We start from the raw sequence: 22,599 nt of genomic DNA, 5'->3' as shown, positions 1-22,599 counted from the left end.
CAAAGCACCATTTCTCCATTTATAATACCATTGCAGGTTATCATAGAAATTGCCGGTTGCCATTTTGCTGGCTGCCATTTCTTTCTTCTCTCTAGGAAACCTGTGTGTCTGGATGTCTGCAAACCCTGAAGGACCGCACAGCTGTGAACTCAGCTTTCATGTCTTCTTCCCACCAAGACAGCTGCTGCAAGCCGCAACAAGATCCCATTCTCACTTCCCAAGAGAGAGAGACCAGCAGATAGAGAGACACACAGTAGGTGCTGTCTGTAGGTTTGATTCAAATTGTAAATGTGCTGGTGGTGCAGAGGTTTTAGAGCACATTTAGGATTAATCTGCTTCATTTATTCTTCAGCCTTAAAATGTTCAAATAAAAAAACACACAGCTTTAAAATACTGAGAACTTTATTAAAAGCCTTCCATATGAGCATTTAAAAGTCATTCCAAAATAAAGTAATAGAGTCAACACGCTTGACATACAGTATGCCTTTTAAAATTCACCAGCACAGAATATGATAAAAAAAAAATGCAGCATGCAACTTCTAGCAAGTGTACCATTCCAGTACCAACAATAAAACACAACACATTTAGACACAGCGTAGTAATGGAGTAAAATGTGTCTGCAATTCTAGTTCCTTCTGCAGAAAAATAATGATTCTTGTGAATCAGACTGAAAAGCAGAGCATGACGGTCTCTTCTGAACACAAGCGCCACAGCGAAGAAGAGCAGAGAGAAATCGGGGATATCTCCAGCTGTTTAAAATGGCTTCCTTTCCTATTTTCCTATGCTGCTGTGCTCCTCTCACTCTTTAGGGGCTGAGTGCGTATGACGGAGATGTGAAGGTGACATGCCGTTGGATGGAAATCACAAGACTACCGATGTGATGAACCCCTATCTGTAAAGCTCACTGCACTGCACCGTGGCCAAGGCAGAGAGGCAGCCGCCCAACAAGAGAACAGTGAGAATAGTGATTTTGGCACTTAGGGATTCAGGGAAAGGAAAAAAAAAGGAAGTGCAAAAGGAAGTGCTGGGTAGGTCAGGGGTAAGAGAGCCTGGAGTTTGGTGTTCAGAATCTGGCGCGGATTCTGTCCATTGGGTCCGTCTCCCACATCTTGACGTCCCATGCCTGGAACCAGCCAGTGAATGTTGGGGGCTCTGACCCCTGTTTGATGGTGGAGATGGGCAGCCCTCCGCGACCAGACGGGTCTGAATCCACATAGTCTTTCGCTGAATGAGAGAGAGTAGATAGAGAGAGCAAAGGACAGAGAGAGAGAGAGAGAGAGAGAGAGAGTACATATAAACATCATTTGCTTACTTTAACAGTTGATTTTTAACCCCACAAAAAAAGAAAAATCTGAAATTGATCTAGTAATAAACAGATGAATATTGCCCTATGTGACTTTCAGTTTAAAGGCAGATGTGATTTCAGCTGTAAGAGTAACTGTATGAATGACATAAAGAGGCAAACTAATCACAAACTATTTGTAGTGTACACAAATACAATCATAAGGTAACATGTAGCCCTCAAGCAAATGATGGTATGCTTATTCTTAAGCTAGATACACACTATAAGAATGTGAACTGATTACACATCGTAGTTGCTGTGCCAGCAGCCTTCCAAGATCCCTGTGTTCTGAGAAACTCTATGAGAAATATGGCAGCAACACCCTCTGGCCCGTCCCAAATGACCATTATACTCCCAGCTTTTATGAATTGGCAAGACTGATTTGATGTTTGGACACTTTGCAGTTTGGAATGTTTCAGTGATTTCAGATAACTGTGTATTTCCTACCTTTATATTTTATTTTAGTGGAACATTTTCATGTTTTTGTGCACATACTGCTACATTTGTTCATAATTGGACAAACACCGATATTCACTCCTCTGGACAAAATCACCATGGTGTCATTTTGAAAAGCCAGTCTTTAACTCATACTTCTAACTGCCTTGAAATGTATTACAAACGAGGATAGACATATATCCAGGTAATATTGGATTCTGTGTCCCATATGATGCTTTTAAATAAGTATTTCTACCTGTTTGCAGCTACCAGAGTTGAAGGTTAGGGAAAAAAGCCTGCATGCTAATGGTGACAGTGGATCCCCAGAGAAACATATATTGAAGTTTGACTGCTCCTCAAATTCTACGGAGATATGTCTTGTTGCAAAGTGAAAATGTTCTACCAACATATCATCACTTCAGAATTGATAGACAACTCCCAGACACACAAAGATCTGTTCTCAATCAGTTCCCATTGGTCGGAAGAAACACAGTGAAAATAAAATATATATATATATCTAGGAATGAAAATGGGGTAAAATAGTCTGACAGCCTGTTGTGTGTGAGCACATCTGTGCTTATGAGAGTTCCCAGTGCTATATGGCATCCTGGTTAGTGCAGATTTGTTCTTCATATTGTTCAATATGAGGAGGATTTCTCCAGGTTGAGCTCTCAGTTTGCCCTGAATCGGGTGATGTCTGCAAACCTTTAGAGACCACGGTAAATATACGGAGTAAAGACTGTCTATTTGGACATTTACATTGAACTCTACCCATATGTAATCCTGTCTTGAAATCTAGTACCTTTTTGCAATAATAAAAACTAACAGGCTGCAAGTATCTGCAGCAAGACAGAATAATCTGAGTGGTGCGTTTGTTTCTCCTGTGGGGATTTCAGTGTAACAAACCTATTTTGGGAGCTCCAGTCTTTTCCTCTGCATTAGCCTCATTGCCAATCCAAAGGAAGAGCTATGGGGACGAGAGAGACACTCAAAGTCATTCAGATGTTCTGCATATTCAGATCCGTACGCATACGCATGCCTCTATCCATGCTATGGAGTGCAGAAATAACATAACTATATTTCATAGATTAGTGGACTGTTCTGAAAGCTCTAATGGTGACGATGAGCTCATCTCACCTGGTCCCAGGTATCCAGGAGCATGACATCATCAGTGGCCAGGTCCGACTGAGTGAAGTCCCCTGGTACTTCCTCCACCTGAGAGACAAAAGAAAACACAGGCTGAGTGTGTGTATGTTTGTGCGTATTTGTAATGTCAATATTTGTATTATAATATGTTAACATAGCATTATCATACAAACTGTGTTGATGGCACTACTCGAAACAAAAATTTCCAAATCTTTTACATGGAAGCTTTACTAAAAAGCCCCAAGTGAAAATGCTGCTCTCATTTCCCTCTGTGACTTACAATGAGTCTTCCAGTTTTGTTGGAGCAGCCAAAGAGTCGTGGAGGCTTGATCATGTTCTGCAGACTCTTGGAGGTCTGGTAATCCTTCTTACCACCCAGGGCGGACCAGAACCCAGCTGGGAGGGAGGAGAAGACGACAGAAATCAGCTGCCAGGTAGTTTGGCCTGTATTTTGACTCGTCCGTTGTCTTGTCTCATGTCTGACCGATGAAACCATTTCAAATTGCAGTGGCAGCAAACTTAAAAGTACCAAAAGACATGTGAAACAAGTGAAACCTGTCGTCCGCCAAGATTGAGGCAGGCAGCAAGATGCAGAATCATTCCAAATTTCATCAAAATGAGACCAGTAGTGCAGCAGTTACAGCCTTTCAAAGTTTGACATTATGACCTCTAATTATATCGCCCTCATTAGGCCAATCAGTGTAATTTGTAAGAAATATCTGGATGTGTTTAGCAAGTTTCGTGTCAATCAGACTTAATGGTGTCGTAGTTACGGCCTTTCAAAGTTTGACCTTTAATAATAGAGCCTCGATCAGGCCAAAAGAATGTAAAAACACCAGAACACAGTGCCAGGAAGCATCATCCCTCCCAACTTTTGCCAAAATCAGACCAGCGGTGTCTGACATGTCACCTGACACCACATTTGACGGACGGACCGTGTGTGGAACCTCAGCGGCCACCCACCTGGCTCCTTGCCCTCTCCCACATTGCTGGCACTGCCACCCAGGGAGCCCACCACATGCTTGGCGGCCTCCATCTCCTCGTCGCTGGCACCCACGCCCCGCCACACAAACATGGCGTCCGGGGCTTTGAGGACAAACACGTCGTTGGTGTTCAGATTGGAGGCAGAGGGCTCCACCTGAGGGGAGAGGTGCAGAACTGTGAGAGGTGGAACAGGGAATAGACTCCTGTAAGATAGCCTTCAACCTCTTCACACACTCAGACACACACACACACACACACACACACACACACACACACACACAAGCACATGTGCTGGCAGACGGCTCACCTCCACAGCCCGGGTGGCGTGGCAAGAACTCTGCCGGATGTGGAAGAGACGTGTGCCACCGGCCTTCGTCTGTCCACCTTTGCGGGACGTCCCTCCGCTGTGGATCATCATGGGTTTGCCCTGGAACAGGCTCATCAGGTGGGGAGGCTCCTGGCCCTGCGTCACTCGCACCTGTAGACAGAGGGTGATTCGTTAAGAGTAAGGGTCAGCGGTTCCCATAACTTTTCCAGTAACTTTGGCGAGAACCTTGTAGTAGATGAATCAAAAATCTAAAATTACAGTAACACTGCCCTCTGCTGGTTATTCTTTTTTTTTCATGGGAGGAGGGTGAAGTTGCATTGAGATGACTGATCTGGGGTCAGTTGTACTATATCCTCAGTAATGATTAGGGTTAGGAAGGAGAGCTGAGACACTGAACCCTCATCAGCAATAAAAGGACACCTTCACCTTGTTGTTTTCGAATTAATAAGAGGGTAAATGTTCTGTTATTGTGAAAAGTTAACCCACAATCCTCTTTTCATATTCAGACAGAACTACTCAGTCAGCTCTATCTTTGACTATTCTTGTCAACATTTGAGGGGAAAAAATCTCCTTTTTTTATGTATACTATTGGAAATACATATCTTATTTACCAAAACATCTGACTTTTTAGTTGCAGTTCAGTACTATGTCTGATATTTTGTCTATTTGCACTCTCCGAAAACAAAGTGTTTTGAAATTACTTTTAAAAGAAAGCAAAACCAAGACTGCACCATGGGAATGCACAGAGCCTGAACTTGTTCCATACATGAAGGACAGATGAGTAGTGCTTCTGCCTGGAGCTCTAACCTGAACTGGGGATCCTCCCATTGAGTCATCCAGCCTCACTGTCAGGAAGGCTGAAGCTGCCAGCTCATCCTGCGTGCACTTCAGCCCCTGCCTGACAAAGAAACACACACACACACACACACAATGTCTAAACTTGCCTTAAACTTTGTCAGTCAATGGTTTTTCTATGTTCTTTGACTGGGTGTGGTATCTACACTCCACCACAGATTCTAATCCTCCATTGCCTATACAAAACACACATGTAGGTATGTATGTTTGTATGGATCTCTCTATGTATCTGTGTGTATATATATCATCATACAGTATGTAAGTACATTTATGGCAGAAATATAACATCTCAGATGAATGCCTGGCCGTCCACACGTCTGCATACGTCTCCTACCAGGTGTATATGAGGTGTTGCTCCCGGCTTCCCTGTCTGTAGCTGTAGAGGATGAGGTAACAGTCTCCTCCGTAGAACTGGCCGTAGGCGGAAGGCTCCACAGGCACCTGGGCACCATCCTCAACACGCCAGATCTGAAAAACACACCACAGCCACATACTGCCATTTAACACTGTTTTGTCTGTCATTCCACCTTTTTTATTTCACTTTCATTTGTTATTTAACCATGCCACATTGAGATAATGACGGAAAGTGACCGCTGGCCAAGAAAGAATCGCTCATGCCCACACACTCATACCTGGACCTTCCCCTTGCCGTCGTCCACCATGCCATGCTGGGCGGCCATGGCCTTGTTGGAGTGGAGGGTGGAGGCGTCGAAGGGCACCTGCTCCACTTTGGCTATGCGGCCGATGGTGTAGGCCTTGCTGGGGCCCATCGTCTGGTCCTTGTCCTTCCAGTCGCTGAAGAATTGCTTAAACAGAGTGGTCTCGCCCCCTGCAGGAAGCACCTGGATCTGCAGGGCAAACAAGACAGAGAAGGGTTTGTCATATGAGGCCGAATTCAACTATCTGCATCTGCTTCTGCAAGTGTGACGTGGAATTAAATGTGTAATTTCCTCTATATTTTCAAAACATTGTACAAAAGAGATGCTAATCTAACTTATGTGAGTGCAAGAGTCTGTTTTTCTGTCCATGTACAAGTTGACCTGTGCATCTACAACAATGATCAATCAGTGGTTTTACCTGCGTCTTATTGGAATATCCTTTCTCTTTGATAAACTGCTGAGCTGCGGACATGGCGGCTTTACGCTCTGACGTGTTGGCCTTGGGACCTGGTGTGAGCCAGATAAAGGTGACACAAAGAGAAGGTCATAACTCTCAAAGACATTTATCAACACACAGGATGTGATGCAGCTATCTCTTGAGCTGTTTAGGGGGAGCACTTATGTAAGAACCTTGCCCTTGAATATTAGAGGAAAGAGGTGGGTGAGGTATGTCGATGGGATTATCAAGTGGGCAGCTCTTTTTGCAGATGTTTCATTGTTTTGAACTATATTCAACCTGTACTAACCTGTACCTACGATTAGCAATTACCTATGATACAACATTACACCCAATCATTTCTAACATTGCTATGGGATGCTATGGGTCACACCATTCTGGCTTGAAAGAGGCTGTTCAGAAGTTAAAAAACCAAATTGCACCAACAATAATAGCCTAAATGTACAGTGTTATTATTCATGCACACCCTTTAAAAACCTCTAAACTGAATCAGGGCAAGTGCGGCTGAACTTGCTTTTCCATGTGTGTATTTTGAAGCCACAGTTAAAGTGTGTATACACATTTTCCAGCCTGTGTGTTTCCACTTTGTGCAGCGTATAAAGCAGGAAGGCCGCGGTCAGGACAGGAAAAAGGGCCAGCAGAGAGGATAGGAAAAGACAACAGCGAGGAAAGTTACACCCTCAGCCATTAGTGAATCTATAATCCTGGTGCCACCTTTCCATACAAAGACGTTCCTGTCCACCCCGTTGTCCAGAATGTAGCACTCCTCAGCAGACAGCATGGCCTGTTTGAAAGGGCTGGACTGGGCCACGACTGACGACTTCATCGAACCGGATGCATCGGAGATCTACAAAGCAAAAGGGTATCATCATCAACTGATTCATAAAATGTACTGAGAAATAATGAACCATCTATTTTATCATCCTCAACACATCTTTATGTGTTACAACATTAAAACTGATGTAATTTATTGTAAATGCTAAAGTTTCAATCTGTAATTGCAATATGGCATCTGTTGAACTGCTGTTTCCCCACTACCGGCTTTGTTTGGATAGTAAGTGGTTTGGTTACATATGTATTGTGTATGTATTGTCTTTGTATTATATTATCTTTGTCTGTATTGTATGTTCAGTTAGGATGAGCTATGAAATCGTATTTTCCATCCACAAGTCAAAGTCCACATAAGATATCAATTCTGTTTAATTCAAGGTTAATTCAAACGCATGTGAATTCAAACCCTGTCACTTGTGTTCCTCACCATGTAGAGGGCACCCTTCTTCCTGTTGGAGGTGTCCACCTTCTCATCATCAGGAGTGCCAGGGGCGATGCTGGGTTTGGGCCCCAGAGCCTACACAGCAAGCAGGGGAATTAATCACTCAGCCCCTCTCTATTTCTCTCGTTCTTTCTCTTTGTCTGTCGGACACTCATGCAGAAAAACACAAGTGTGCACCCTTATACACACACACATACACACAAAGCAGCACTGTTACGGTCTCTCTCTCTCTCTCTCTCTCTCTCATTAGCCCTCTTGGAGTTTACCCTCCTCTCTTGTTTAATGGTAGCGTTTACAATGCTGCCTTGGCACAGAGTTGGCACATGAGCAGCACAACACAAAGGACAGCACTGTGTCCGCTCATTCCCACGCTGACTACTCCACTGGCCATGACATGCATCAACAACCTATATAGCATCTAGTCACAAATGATCACCTCCGGGGTGAACACTCCAGTGTGCGGCAGAGATTCAGCAGTGAGAGCAAATGAGGAGTGTGTGTGTCAGGGCCGGTTTTAGCCTGCTATATTAGGGTGGGCTGGTAGAAATAATAGGTGGGCAACTTGGGCGGTAGGTAGCCCAGAGGTTAGAGAAGCAGACGGGTAGTCTGCTTCGCTAAATGCAGAAGATTAATTTCCCCATGGGGATTAATAAAGTAGTATTCTATTCTATTTTATTCTATTCTAATTTATAAAGAACTATTTGAAGCAGGGAAATTGGGAGGTAGTGAAGCAGCATTTCTAAGTTTGCTGCTACCCTATATGTCAGTGGAGGGCAGATTGATTTACCCTAAAATAAAAAAATTCCTTCATCCAGATTTTTACATAATCAACTCCATACCATTTATTTTTATTGGATGAGCTTAGTTCTCAAATCAAATTAAAACCTAATCCAGTGAGACTTCTCATAGCCAATATTTACAAAACTAGAAGAAAGAAAACAACTAAATCAACTAACTCAAGCCTATACTCAAACTTCAATGTTACTATATATATATAGATATATATATATATATATATATATATATAGATATATATATATATAAAATCCAACAGGGCAAAATCAGAACAACATTTTATAAAACTTTTTTTTCTCTTTTTTTCACTTTGTTAGGTACATACAACAGCAACCTGAAAATCCATATGTACAGTATATCAGTCATATATCCATTTCTTTATTTCTTTTTATCTATCTATCTATCTATCTATCTATCTATCTATCTATCTATCCATCCATCCATCCATCCATCCATCCATCCATCCATCTATCTATCTATCTATCTACAACATCAGTCTCCTGTTTCCCTTGGCAAAAATTCTAACAAATTCATCCATGTCTAAGGTATTTGTTATTGATTTCTCATGGGCCAAGATCACCAAATTCCTCTTTCTTTCATTTCCCTTCATCAAATAAATTTGAGCTGATGCAAATGGACTGCCGATGGAAATTCGCTAGTAGCTAAATCTGGTGCAAAGCATCTCCTCTCTCTGAGATTACTGTTTTTGTACATGATCCCTTACTTATATTACTTATATATATATATATATATATATATATATATATATATATATATATATATACATACTTTTATTTCATTTATTTATTTCATTATCTATTTTATTCTATTAACTAATATTGTTATTCATATTATTTTTTGTTAATTTCATTCCTTAACATTGTCTTTCATAATCGTAATTGTGCTTTGGCAACACATGTCAAATGTCATGCCAATAAAGCCTATTGAATTGAATTGAATTGAATTGAATTGAATTGAATTGAATTGAGAGAGAGAGAGAGAGAGAGCGCAGCTAGAGAGTGAATGAAGAGAGGGAGTGGTGGTACCGAGAAAGCCGGTGAATCAGAGAAATAAAACGTTATTTTCTGATTGTTTCACAGCGGTTACGTTCTAAAGCACAAATAAACACGCCCACACCTCCGCACACCTCCGCACAACCCTGCGGGAAGTGCCACAACGCCTGATTTGGTGTGAATACAGCCACACTCTGTGCAGCGGACGGGTCGCTTCAGAGCTCTGTGTGTTTATGCCTGAACACGACAAGAAGGGAGGGTGGGCAGTGGGCGACTTTGGAGGCGGGCTGTAGGCTGCCCACCCAATCAGAAGTTAGAAACGGTACTGGTATTTTCTGTGCTATTTTTCCATTGGCTGAACAAAACAAAAACATTTTCTTAACTTTTGATTGGGTGGGCAAGACGCACGTTTGGGTGGGCTGAGCCCACCCCTGCCCATAGCTACCCCCGGCCTTGGTGTGTGTGTGTGTGTGTGTGTGTGTGTGTGTGTGTGTGGGTGTGTGTGTGGGTGTCACCTCTATGAGTTCTGGTGGCTCTGCCCCATCCTCCACCATCTGCAGCTTGGCTCTGCCGTTCCTCTCATTGTCTCTGATGTCGATGGCAACCTGCGAGGCCTTCAGCCTCTCAAAGCGGTTACACTCACTGCCACACCACTGGTAGATGTCCTGGAGGAGGAAAAGACAGGGATTGGATATTTAGATTAAAGATTTCAACATTGGTCTCCCATCAGATGCAACTCTCAACCATTTAACTGTGGACATAACTATCACTGTTTGCTTACAGTAATGACATCTGATAGTCACCCAGCTTGAGCGGCCAGAATTTTATGGTAATCTCTTATAGTCATTGACGTCAATATGTCATTTATGAGATAGCACACACACTGAAATAGATAAAAGCTAGTTTACCTTTCCCAGGTCAACAATAAAGCAGTCTCCCTTGTTGAAGTTGGACCAGGACAGGTCCACCTCTGTGGCCCGGATGGCCCGCCGGCCCTTGATGTGCAGCAGGCGCTTCACGTTCATGTCATTGGTCACTACGTGTTGAAAACCAGAGGCCACGCCCCCTTTCTGTGACAAAACAGAGATCAAGTGCGGTTACATACAGAGAACTGTCAGACAGTCCAGACATTCCACCATCTTTTGAAATGTTTACGAGCGTCGTCAAGGGAAGAAATAAGTTCACATTTTTAGACAGCTCAACGCAGCCCATAATTTCACATTATGATAACAACTAATCATATACACAGTTTGCAAGAGCTGCTATTCATAGGCCAAACAACAGAGTGTCAAATGCACTAGTGAATGGTTTGGGACAGGATGTGCCAGCTAGTTGTGATGGGAGGGGTCAGATGAGTTCACAAGATACGGAAATGGTGCCGTCTGAGTGATGGTAAAATGAGTTTTATACAGCACTGTAAAACCTCAAAGGGCAAAAGGCTGTAAATTGTACTGTAGCAGGGTTAATTTATATACTATAAATCACAACACAAGCAATAAACTGTATCAACAATAGAGCTGGACAACTGGAACTAACATGATTCCCTGCTTTCGGGATCATGTCTGTTCTGTGCCACAGTGCCGTACCTGAGACGTGGGATTGTCTCGTAATGTGCCGTCCTCGGTAAAGCCATTAAACAAAACAGGGATTTACAAGACATGCAAATGAATCATTGCAAATGAGCAACAGAAACACATTCTGCTGGGGAAAAAGAAAATTTGCGTTTTCACTGAACTCTGGTATGCATTGATAGGTAAAGTTAAATGAACTTTTCAGTATGTGGAGTTCTCTAGCGCAGCTTAATCCCTGTCAGTCCACAGCAAACAGCTCCAGGCCTCTAGTTTATAAAAGAGGACTTCCTAGGTTTTGACTTTGTTCATGCAAGGCTTAGCATTTACCCATTAAGGCACAAAATCGTGTCAGCATGTGGAGGAGTGGCTATTTAGGCAAGCCTCAAAATGGAAACCACATTCATGCTGTCCTTGTGTCTTTCTCCAGAGAAAGGCAGTAAAACTTTCCATGGCAACAATGCAGCAGTGTTTATTTTAATGGAAGGATTGTTTCCTAACTGTAGGGTTACCAAAACTATGGAGAGATAATGAGGTTTGGTTGTATCCCCCTCTCTCTCTGAAGAACATTGTGTAAGCATGTGTGTGTGTGTGTGTGTGTGTGTGTGTGTGTGTGTGTGTGTGTGTGCGAATGCATTTCTGCGCATGTGCAAAATTAAAGCAGAACACAGAGGGCCAGTTTCCACAGACCGACTTTGTCAAGCAGTAAACAGGCTCTGGGATAATTACATCCATCCAAACCAGGGGGAGGTTTGGAGGTTTATTTGGAAATGAGAAACAGATGGTAGGTAAAACTAGACTAGCTCGTGTCTTTCAACATGGCTGCCTTTGAACAAGCTGGTTGCCACGGTTACAGTCAGTCGGTCGGACACGCCCTGGGATGTAAACAGTGAAAGGGGAATGTTTTGTTTTCCTCTGACCTTCAGACTCATGAGCTTAACTGCATGGCAAAGTTCATGGGAAGCCGATAATCATTAAACCATGCGTTTATATTTAGATGTAGGCCAAAGGGACTTCTGACACAGAAGTCCCTTTGCTGCCTTTTATAAGCTACTTACTAATAAGTTAGTAGTCAACGTCAATCAATCGATCAATCAATTTATCCAGGTCCACACATCTAGGAGTATTTCTCAGCCAGATACTGACTCCTCCCACCCCAAGTTGTCCCGGCTGTACTGAGAAGCTCACCTGGTACTTGATGCCTGATTTGAAGTAGCCCAGAAAGGTGATGGATTCGTTGTTCTGGACCTCCCTGAACTGCACCGGCCCGCCGCCCAGGAAGTCATCCAGCTGCGTCGCAAAGATGGCCGCCGCCCCACTCTCATCTTGAGAACACTCATCCCCTGGAACAAAGAGTCATTTGTACTTTCTGTTACGTTCATATTTTGTTTCTCCAAAATCCTCTTATTTCATGACTTCAGTCCTGAAAGATTGAGTTCCTCACAAAAGCCTAACTGGGTTATGTTACAGTACATTAGCGGAGCAAATTGCAGCACTTGAAGCTCTGCAGTGACCTTAAGGGAACCCTGAGTCAGGCATGAAGGCTCTGAACCACAGTCAGCCACATCTGGGGAGAAGTCGCTTTGCATCCATCTATTACTGTCAGATGGCACAGAATATGGACAAAAAGTTCCAGCATGTTATATGACTAACATCCATCCCAGACAGAGGGATTAATTATGCTCTTGTGTTATTTATCCTGCAACGTCTAACAGATGGTTGCAATGGCAACAGAGAAGGAAGGCCTGGCTGGTGGTGCTGGAGGAGCGCTGGCAGGGAACGGCAGAAACATGTATGGGCCGACGCCTGTGTGTTGTGGGATAGCAATGAGGGGTATTCCAGATGTACGTCAGCACGCACAGGCAGCAGCTTTATTCTGATCTCTGTTGCTATTATGTAACTGCAAATTTGCCTGGCTTGGGAATCAAATTTGCCTTCAATTTAGTATTTAAAGCAGCAAGCTGCCTTGTCACTGGCCGCTCTGTACAGATTTGAGCTGAGCCTCTGGAGAGGACAGGCAGCAGAGAGGATCAGGGTTGCACAGAAGAATTTCACACACTGCTTTGACTATTAGGGTGGAAAATTTCAACTCCTACACCACCTGAGCCTGATGACGGCCACAAGCCAAAACACGTTGGTCTAACAATAAAGTTGTTCTGTATACTACAAGTGTTGCTGGAGTTTTGACTTTTTTTAACTCCTACACCTCAACACATTTCAGCACTGAGGTCAAATGCCTAATCATATCTGTGGTCACAGCACAGGAGCTATAGTGTAACAACCACATGAAAAAAAAAGTTGCACTTCTCACACTATCTAAGGCTCATACGATCTAAAGTTATATTAGTGTTTTTGTCCTGTGTGTGTGTGTCTGTATCTAAGCATCTAAATGCATTGTGCTTAACCTGGTACCTTCTATGTGCATACTGTATATGTGCATCAGTGTTGGGGAAAGTACTTTGAAAAGTAATTAGTTACTTTGCTTTATTACTTAACTTAAAAAGTTACTGATTACGTTATGAAGGTACTCTTTATGAAACGTAACGTACTTTTGCATTACCCACTTCAAAAACATGCTGTAGCAATAAGGCTTCTGCTGCATATTGTTGATCATTGTTTTAAAATGCAATTATTACTATTAATATTGATCTGTTTTTAAAACAATAAGCCAACCTCATTCATACCAAGCAGACTTAGACTGCAGCATGTTATCTGCCGCAGGATTTTCACTTTTTTGTACTCTTTTATAATTTGTGCAAGCAACAATGAAACAATATGAAAGAAAAAGACATTCTAATTTAAAAAAGTAACACTATTGTGCATATGTGTGTAACTGTGTCCTTCCTGCTATAACGTGTGTGTTGGTCTTACCCATCCACATGTGTATCATGTAGGAGGGGGCCGACGTGGTGAAGAGCAGCAGGTAGGCGTCTCCGGTGTAGAAGCTGCCATGCAGGGCCTTGGGAACCGGCTTCAGGTCCAGGTTCTCGATACGCCACACCTGCAGGCCCGGCTGCTTCCCCGCACCCACAAACTCCTTATGGGAAACCATGATGGCTCTGAGAGAGAGGGAGAGAGAAGTGGAGCAAGAGAGAGAGAAAGAAAGAGGAAGAGAAAGATGGATGTGGAGAGATGCAGAACAGAGTGATGGGAGGTAGAGGAAAAGAGAAAAAGAGAGGAGGTGATTTAAATGAATGTTTTGGAACTGAACAGACTGAATTAAAAAAAATTCTGATTATAATTTTTCTATTTGCAGGTGATGCAAAACTTTGCAATTTTAACCCTGTACATGAAACAGATGAAGAGAAAGGTGCAGCAGAGAGATAGATGTCACAAACTGAGGAAGTTAGTTTGACATGAGTGTCATAATGTCGTTTCTCACAGGACCTTGAACGTGTTGCAGAAGTTGTGGCTAATCGCACAGAGAGACAAACCCACAGTAGTTTAAATAAGTGTTATCTTGACATGAGGCCTCATACCATATTCAGGCTTTCAGTGTATAAGTAACTCCTGCCTGAACTAGAACAGACTAGTTTTTAGAACTATAATTAGTCATGTACCGCTGCTGTCATGATAGCAAATTGCTTAACTGCTGTTGTGGTGGTGGGGTGCAGCTTCTCAACCCTTGGCCCCTTGAGCCATGCTACAGTAAAAAACATTTTTTCCTGGAAATGGACAACAACAACAACAACCACTGAAATATGGACAACACTGACAGATAAAATCTTATTTCTTATACATGCTGAAATAACAGAGCCGGAAATGATGCAGGAATTTTGTATCCAATATCATTATTAATATTTCATCAGCAGATTACGCATCTGCTAATATTAACTTTATTGATAGTATGCAATTTCCTGGCACTGCCCTGTCCTATTTAGCTTTTCAAGAAAAATTGTGATTCTAAGATGCTCTGATGGCTAATTTCTTCCAATTTCAACAATAAATCTATTTATCTGCATTTAGTTGCATTACAATAATGCTGTTATTCAAGGAACAATTCTATTTCAATTCTATTACAATTCTATAAGCATCAATACTTTCTCTGGATGAAAGCCAATGTCATCTGACAATATCGGTGTCCTGGTGTATCCGTGTGGCTCTTCTCAGTAACAAAGTTGTTGACAGTAGTGGGCGAGGTAGATTACACAGTGGAGCACATGATGGTGATATCACCTCCTGTAATCTACTTTAAAACCCACATAGATTATGAGCACACACCCAAGTATCAACGTGGCGCAGTGTGCATGACCTCTGCATTTCTAACTTTTTAATAACTTCATCATAACTTTATGTATTGCTACTGCATGAGCCAGACTTCAATAAAACTACTACTTGCACTGCAGACTGTTTCTTTTGTTTCCCTCCTTCAATGAAACAAGCAACACATACTGTAAACTAACAGCAGCACGTTCCAATACAGGCCCTTTTCATATTCTGTCTCTCAATGCTTCTGCTTTTAGAAACCGGAGCATTACAACTTCCTGCTGCCAGCTCTGTCCTTCACTAAATCGCTCCACAACCTGCCCAAAATTGTAATTTGTTACATCATGTATCTAGTGCTAGTAACCATTACAGTTTTGTTGTTTTGTTGGATTGGTTTGTCAATAAGTTGCAAAAAGAAACTTGCCACAGGAAGTTGTAATGCACCAGTTTAGCTGTTACCATGACGATATGAAAAGGGCCTGTTGTACATATAAATAGTAAAGATAACTTGTCAGTATCACTGTACATTGTACTCAGTGTTAAAGGAAGTTGGATTTCAAATTTTAATCAACCTCAGATTCTGATGAAAACACCACCAAGATTGAGAGATTATGCAGATTACTGTATACCAGATTACACAAGAGGCAGATTACTGGGCCGCTCAGAAGCAAGATTACTGCTGATGTGGTCTCTCCCTCAGTTGACTGTGATGACAAAACACTGACACTGTTCACTTCCTGACTAACAGACCACTTTTGGCTCTGACAGCTTATACTTAATACAACTGCCCTAATATGAAAACTATCCACATAACACATGAATTCAATCCATTCTACAATTGGTCATAATTCATGGTGATATTTAACAGAACAGATTACATTACACTGCAAATGCCTGATAATTAGTACCTAGTAAAACCTGTCAGTCACAGCAGCAGTGTGACATCACCAACCAGAGATAATCCAAACACTGACAACATCAGCTGCTGAATCCAGAGGGAATATAATTGTGCAGTTTGTTCAGCTGTGTCAGCAGTAAGCGAGCGGCCTGCAGCTGTCTGCATCCTCAGGTTTCTAACAGAACCACCCAGTGAACTTCCTGATGTGCCGGGCTGATCAATAAAACACTGCATCATACACATCCATCAGCTGGCTTTGTATTTGTGGAAGCAGATCCACATCCAACAATACACTGATATGACATGATACCATAAATCTGAGGAGACTATTAGTCTACACAGTGGTGTCTATATGGACAGGGCGTCTCTTTGCTTCCTCCAGATCTGCCTTTGTTCTGCAGGCTGATGAGACCGGAGTTGAATCTGTTGTGCTGCTTCTACTCTAAATCTTATTGGCAATTAAAATAAGAGGCAATGAGAAGCTTATGTAAAGAAGTCTGCCAGCTGGAGCACATCTACAAAGAATAGAATAGAATAGAACAGAACAGAACAGAATATAATAGAATAGAATAGAGTAGTGTAGAGCAGAATAGAATTGATTGGAATATAGAATAGAATACAATAGAATAGAGTAGACTAGAATTTAATAGAATATAGAATAGAATATAGTAGTGTAGAGTAGAATAGAATTGAACAGAATATAGAATAGAATACAATAGAATAGAGTAGAATAGAATAGAATTGAACAGAATATAGAATAGAATAGAATAGAATAGAAGCATGCATCTTTTCTGATTCCAAATAATTGAACATCTACACTTTGAACTCCTAGTCCATCTGTATTTTTTTTTTACTCTGTACTCAAGTGTTACGTAACACACCCAGCTATTACTGCTGCCGCAGCTAACCATACTTCTGTCTGAAGTTCCTTTAAGTCCATTTCTTTCTCGTGGCATAACAGGGTATTTTCCCCTCAATGATCAGTGCAACATGTTATTACTACAATAAATCAAAAGGTTTTATGATTCCTCTGATTTCCGTTCCTCCATTGGCTTCAAGGGGAAAAGCCGAATGAGTCAGGAAAGCGGAATGAATGCAGGCTTCCCACATCTGGAAATTAATTCAACTGAAACTTTCCAATCTTCAACTGAATCGGCGACATACGAGCAAACACACAAACACACGCATATCGTCAACACATTATTAACAATACTCAGTTAATCAGAGTTGTGTAGCCTCGGTTTAAGCCGTGTTGCAGGTTCTTGCACGATTAAAAAAACAGACTTGGGCTGTATACCAAAGTCCATAAAATCACACACGGCGCTGCTGCATGCATTTCGACTGGAAAAAGTGAACTCACAGTTTGCAAGAAGAATCACACAGGAGAGAGGAGAGGATCCGACGATGGAGGCAGTAGATGTGGGAATGACCTGAGCCTGGAGCGTCTTTGTGTTTTAATGTAGTGAGGGAGGGAGGGGGGGGGGGGGGGGAGTGTTCAGGCTGCTTATGGTCTGGTCTGTGTATGGAGGAGCACGGCAGCGTACTGAAGTCACAGTGGGAGACAAATATAGGCTCAGTATCTCGTACGAGGTCTTTTTCTCGTTATAACAAGATATTTTCACGTTATAATGACATCCTTTCTCGTTATTACGGCATACCAACTTATCTCGTTATAACGAGAAACGTTTCTCGTTATAATAACATACCAACATATCTCGTTACAACGAGAAACTTTTCTCGTTGTAACGAGATATTGATTGTGTCTGAGTCAGGATGAGTTGAGTTGACTGTATTAGCCAGCTGGCTGCAGTGCTGAGCATTGAAAGTGAAATGTTTGTGCAGTTTATTGTTGATGCAGTGTGGAGCTTGTACCATCCAGCATCCCATTATATGTTGTAGACTTAACACCATACTGGTTTCTTATGTGACTGTGTGTAAGAGATTACTGTGCGTGTGTGTGTGTGCGTGTGTGTGTGTGTGTGTGTGCGCGCGCGCGCGCGTGTACGTGTGCGTGCGTGCTCATATGTCTTTATGGTATGGATCCATGTGAAGCCCCCTGTCTGATTGTTGCTGAGTTGTCTCATTCCATGAGTCTAAATTAGTCAACTTGATTAAATCGTGTAAACGAGCCATTCTCAATTTCTCCGATGTCCATAGGCTGTTTTCTCATTAGGCTATAGATCTTTTTCCCATAACATTTGAAAGTTTCTACTTTTCTCGTTATAACGAGATATGTTGGTATCTCATTATAACGAGAAACGTTTCTCGTTATAATGAGATAAGTTGGTATGTCGTAATAACGAGAAAAGATGTCATTATAACGTGAAAATATCTTGTTATAACGAGAAAAAGATCTAGATACTGAGCCGATTTTTTTTTCCCACTGTGGCATCAATACGCTGCCGCAGCAGGAGAGCATTGATTGGTCGGCTGAATCAGTTACAGGAAGGATGAAGGTGCTTCTGGCAGGCTGTGCATCATTCCAGTAAAGTCATACATCTATAGCGGGATAGGTCTGGCATACACTTTAAGTGTTACTTGCCAGAGGGAATAGTGCAGATTAAAAAGTACTCAGTGAAAAACAAAGCTCGTGAAGCTATGCTGAGTTACTTAACAATAATAATAATAATATTCTGACTGTATTTCTCCACAGTCTGATTTCTTTTGTCCTTTGATTTAAAAAAAACAAAACAAGAAAGGAAAAGGTGCCACCCTTTGACTTCCTCTACAGGGGAAACAAGATTAAAAAAAAGAAAGACCATATGAAGCTGCTTCGCAAATTGTGCTGATTTATTAGTTTGATTAGTCTTAGTCCAGACAAATATATTTTGAATGATTTTAAAGGCAAGATTTCAGTTTAGGACTCTGATTCCCCTCCAGTTTTCTCCATCTCTACTGTAGACAGCAGAAATACCAATCAGAGAGGATGCAAAACATTGGCTTGGATCGGTACTGTCTCATTACCCAGACTGAACACATAATTTCCTAAAGCTATGCCCTTTGTTGATTCTCTGCACTGAACCTGCTGCAGAGCTTATGAAACACAGCAAATCCCAGCTCGAACCTACAGGCATGCTCACACAGGTTACACCCAGTCTCTTCCGATCCTTGTCCTCAGTAGACAGTGTTTGTTTATGCATGGCCAGATTCCTCACCTCAGAAGCGATGAGCAACATGGCTGCAATGTGCTGTCCTGCCCGTCGCTGCAGTAGGGAAGCCATAACTCCTGACAACATATACAATCTGCAGGTACAAAACCATATACAGGCAGGGACTGAGACATAAAGCCTGCTACTTTATAGAGCAGGCACAGCTCAGTGCCATCCCAGGTTATTAAAGGTGTTTGGAGTTTGGAGTGTTTGGAAACTTCTCACTTTCATGAGAAGTTTCTCATAACTGAGAAGACACTCCACACCAAATCTGATGCCATCTGCTGACATTAAAATCTGCTGTCAATGAATGTTCCAACAAGACAAGGCCAGCCTTGTTCACACATGACTCACCACGTCCAAATTCAGTTAATTTTTTTTCTGAGAGTTAGGCCTTGAGAAATAAATACCTCTTTTCCTTCCTTAAAATGTCCCTTTGGTCTGCTAATCAAGTGCAGAAGTTCAGTACTTTTGTAACCTACTTCTCTTTTGTCTGCAGGATACAGTGAGCTACGTGAGGCGAGGGCCAAACAGAACCACATTATCCAGTCATGTTGCTGCTGCTGATAAAGAACGCTTTTCTGCATTTCACAGTATGAAAGGAAGTCTGATGGGATGATAAACTGCACAGTATTAACATCCCATGTCATTGTTTGAAAGTTTTGCAAAACAAAAATGTAAAAATCCTCCCAAACGTTATCATCACTTGGCCTGTATGCAATGTCAATTTTGCGCATAATTGAAGCAGAGCAAGATGAAACGTTCTCCTAAGGGTCTGAATGTTTGGCATTCATTAGACACAGGCAACTTAAGAAATCCACAGCTGGTCATCAAGTGATCCCACATCAAAACAAAAGGGCATGTGACATTTGTAGGTGTGTGTGTGTCCTCTAACATACTTTGTCTACTGTTTGTGTTCATGTATGTGCCTGCCATGTTAACACGTTTCAACTAAAATGACACTCAGCTGACCATCAGATTCAACTGTGCAGCTGAAGGAGCAGTAGAGAGGGGAAACATCTGTGCCAGTGTCTTTGTGCTTTACGTCTGATGGGCTTCACAGGTTTCCCCTCCATCCGTTTTGTCAAAGTTTCCCAAAGCTCATTGTCTCTGAAGCTTCAAACACATAATGAGCCTTGTTTCAAGCCATGACAAATCAATTTCATCCATTTTCATGCATCCAAATGAACTTTTTCTCGCTCACTTTCCATTCTGTTCTACTGGCATGTCGGTTCAAAAAATCCTCTCCCTGTAACTCCACCAGTGAGGAGGCAGCTCCGCTACTCTGAAGTCATTTGTTTTATCTCTGTCTCTGGTGCCAGACTGCAGGATGTGACATGCCACTCGTGTGCCTGGCTGGAGCCCCATTGTGCCACACACTGACAGCGGACTGATGCAGACCCTCAGCGACAATACACCCAACCCAGAATGGATTAGACTCTTATCAGAGGCTTACACTGTGAAAAGTGACACTACCAAAGTGGTTAACCTCACCACAGCAAATGAAGCAGAAATGTGCCCCCGCTTTTTATAAGCAAATAATTAATTCAATCAGAAGGTGAAGTCAAAAGGAGACAGGGTAAATGTAACACAGCATTTTGCTCAATTACCAAACAAAATGTTATATTAGATTTATTATTATTATTTTGCAGTGTAGGCTTCCTGTTGGCAAGACACCCACTCACTGGTTGAGTTGATATGCTGAATATAAGCAGCATTATAACACACTGACACATGTGCTGTATGTTTACATTTGCGATCTTCAAAAAGAAACTATCATACAAATTCCCTAACAATCCCTTTAACTTGCTGAACTTGAAAAACAGCAAAATGACTTGAGGTTTCAGGTAGTGAGCCCATTAAAAACCACGTTGCTGCTTTACCCTCAGGCCTCCCCTACAAGGCAGCAATGTGGCTCCACCAGACCCGTCTAAACCCCACCATTATCTTACCACTTGCTCCAGAAAGTGTCCACAGTACAGCCATGATAACTGGTTTGGATATGGAGTGTCAACTAAGTCACAGATAACCGTGACGGGACACTGAGCAGGAACTGTGGCGTCTCCTGACAAGCGGGCAGAAACGTCAGTCAAACCAAATCAACTTCAGCAACCACATAGCCAATTTATCCTCAGTATCTCTCCAGGCTGAGAAGCAAACCAGCATTACTTTGAGTCGCCATAGAAACTGTTGCCAAGATGCCCGCTCACAGCCTTTCTGTTTAAAAGTTCAGTTCAACAAGGGAAAGGTCAAAGCCGGTGATCTGCAGCTTGGCGATTGTGGAGTGCTGTGGGAGGAGATAACGATGACCTTTAGCAATGTCAACCAGGACAGGTTGTTTTCCATCCTGCTGAGTCAGACCGCACCGCTGGACCTGGCTAAACCGCACTGGGCCGACCCGGCTGCAAGCAGCTGATGAAAACTACACTGAACAGGAATTATTAGAACCAGAGCCATGGAAAGAGCATGACCGGTTGTATGACAGGTTGTACTATGGATGCTTTGATTCTGCTTTTCTCTTCAAGAGGTGTTGGCTGAAAATATGCACTAATACACACCACAACCGTGGCTGTTTGACTTGCAAATTAAAAAAAAAATCATCTGGCATAGGATCAGAGGTTTTTCTTGGCAATGGCCACGCACTAAAGATTGCAGAGCTTTGCCATGTTTCCCCACAGGGATCATAAAATTTTTATCTGATCTTACATGGGCTGCCACTAAAACTGGCAAAAGCTGAACTGTCTATCTATAGCTCCGACCAGAACTGAGGCAACGCTGGTACAGATTGGTGCTGCACTGTGAAAACACAAGCACAGGCCTTATAGGTTTTTCCAGTGAGGCCATGTCACAGGTATTGTTAGGCCTGCTGGGTGTGCTGCTGGTGATAAGGCTGGAGAGTGACCACTACCTTGGCGGTCAGATAAAGACAGCACAGCTCCTTGATGACTGGTATAGAAAGGCATTTGTCACTGTGAATGGACGAGTGACTCCAAGGAGATTCTGCCAAAGCCATGGACACAGATAACCTATAGTATATTGTCTGCTGGTCTGACTCTCAGAACATCTTGGTGGAGTGGAAAGGCTTCTGAGGCAGCTCAAGTGACTTAAAAATATTCCACTGAAACCAAAACAGATTATATTTCTTTTAGGTAGTATGGCAGCTCCTCTAGTCCGCCTCTACAGAGAAAACTTCCTGATATTACAATGAGCAAACACGGATCTTCTTCATGGTTTAGTAACTGCACTGTGCTTCCCCTATGCAGTGTTTAAACTGATAAACACTACTAGCTGCTGCCTTGTTTAATGTGGTGAACTAGTGTGCAGCAGATATTCCCCCCACGGACCTAGTGTGCGTGTCCCTGTGGTAACCTCTACCTGAAATAACCCCTCAGGCTAGGTTCTGGTATTGCATCTGCAGCAGTCTAACATTATCATAACATACATGTTAAACATCTTAAATCCCTTCCCTCTTCAAAAAAACCCTACATAAA

General features: G+C 42.4%; 1 protein-coding gene across 1 annotated transcript; it reads right to left on the bottom strand.

The window, feature by feature from the left end:
- Positions 1–384: 384 nt before the first annotated feature.
- Positions 385–17,418, bottom strand: scinlb (scinderin like b). Its single transcript, XM_071899971.2, has 17 exons — positions 17,320–17,418; positions 13,727–13,914; positions 12,044–12,198; positions 10,196–10,357; positions 9,803–9,952; positions 7,465–7,554; positions 6,921–7,053; positions 6,168–6,256; positions 5,723–5,938; positions 5,425–5,558; positions 5,043–5,133; positions 4,215–4,385; positions 3,887–4,061; positions 3,204–3,319; positions 2,915–2,992; positions 2,684–2,744; positions 385–1,224 (listed from the first exon to the last, which is right to left on the bottom strand). Exons 2-17 carry the CDS (start codon positions 13,905–13,907, stop codon positions 1,064–1,066), a joined length of 2,163 nt encoding a protein of 720 aa, XP_071756072.1. The 5' UTR covers positions 13,908–13,914; positions 17,320–17,418; the 3' UTR covers positions 385–1,063.
- Positions 17,419–22,599: the final 5,181 nt, after the last annotated feature.

This window comes from Centroberyx gerrardi, chromosome 13, assembly GCF_048128805.1.
Source record: "Centroberyx gerrardi isolate f3 chromosome 13, fCenGer3.hap1.cur.20231027, whole genome shotgun sequence".
Lineage (NCBI taxonomy): Eukaryota > Metazoa > Chordata > Actinopteri > Beryciformes > Berycidae > Centroberyx > Centroberyx gerrardi.
This window is presented reverse-complemented; position numbering and strand designations above follow the sequence as displayed.

Coding starts and splice junctions, on each gene's coding strand:
- scinlb (XM_071899971.2), bottom strand. CDS start 13,907: ATGGTTTCCCATAAGGAGTTTGTGGGTGCGGGGAAGCAGCCGGGCCTG. Junction 7,555..9,802: donor AGCCACCAGAACTCATAGAG/GTGACACCCACA, acceptor CTTGCTGTGTAG/GCTCTGGGGCCCAAACCCAG. Junction 2,993..3,203: donor ACAAAACTGGAAGACTCATT/GTAAGTCACAGA, acceptor TTTGTCTCTCAG/GTGGAGGAAGTACCAGGGGA.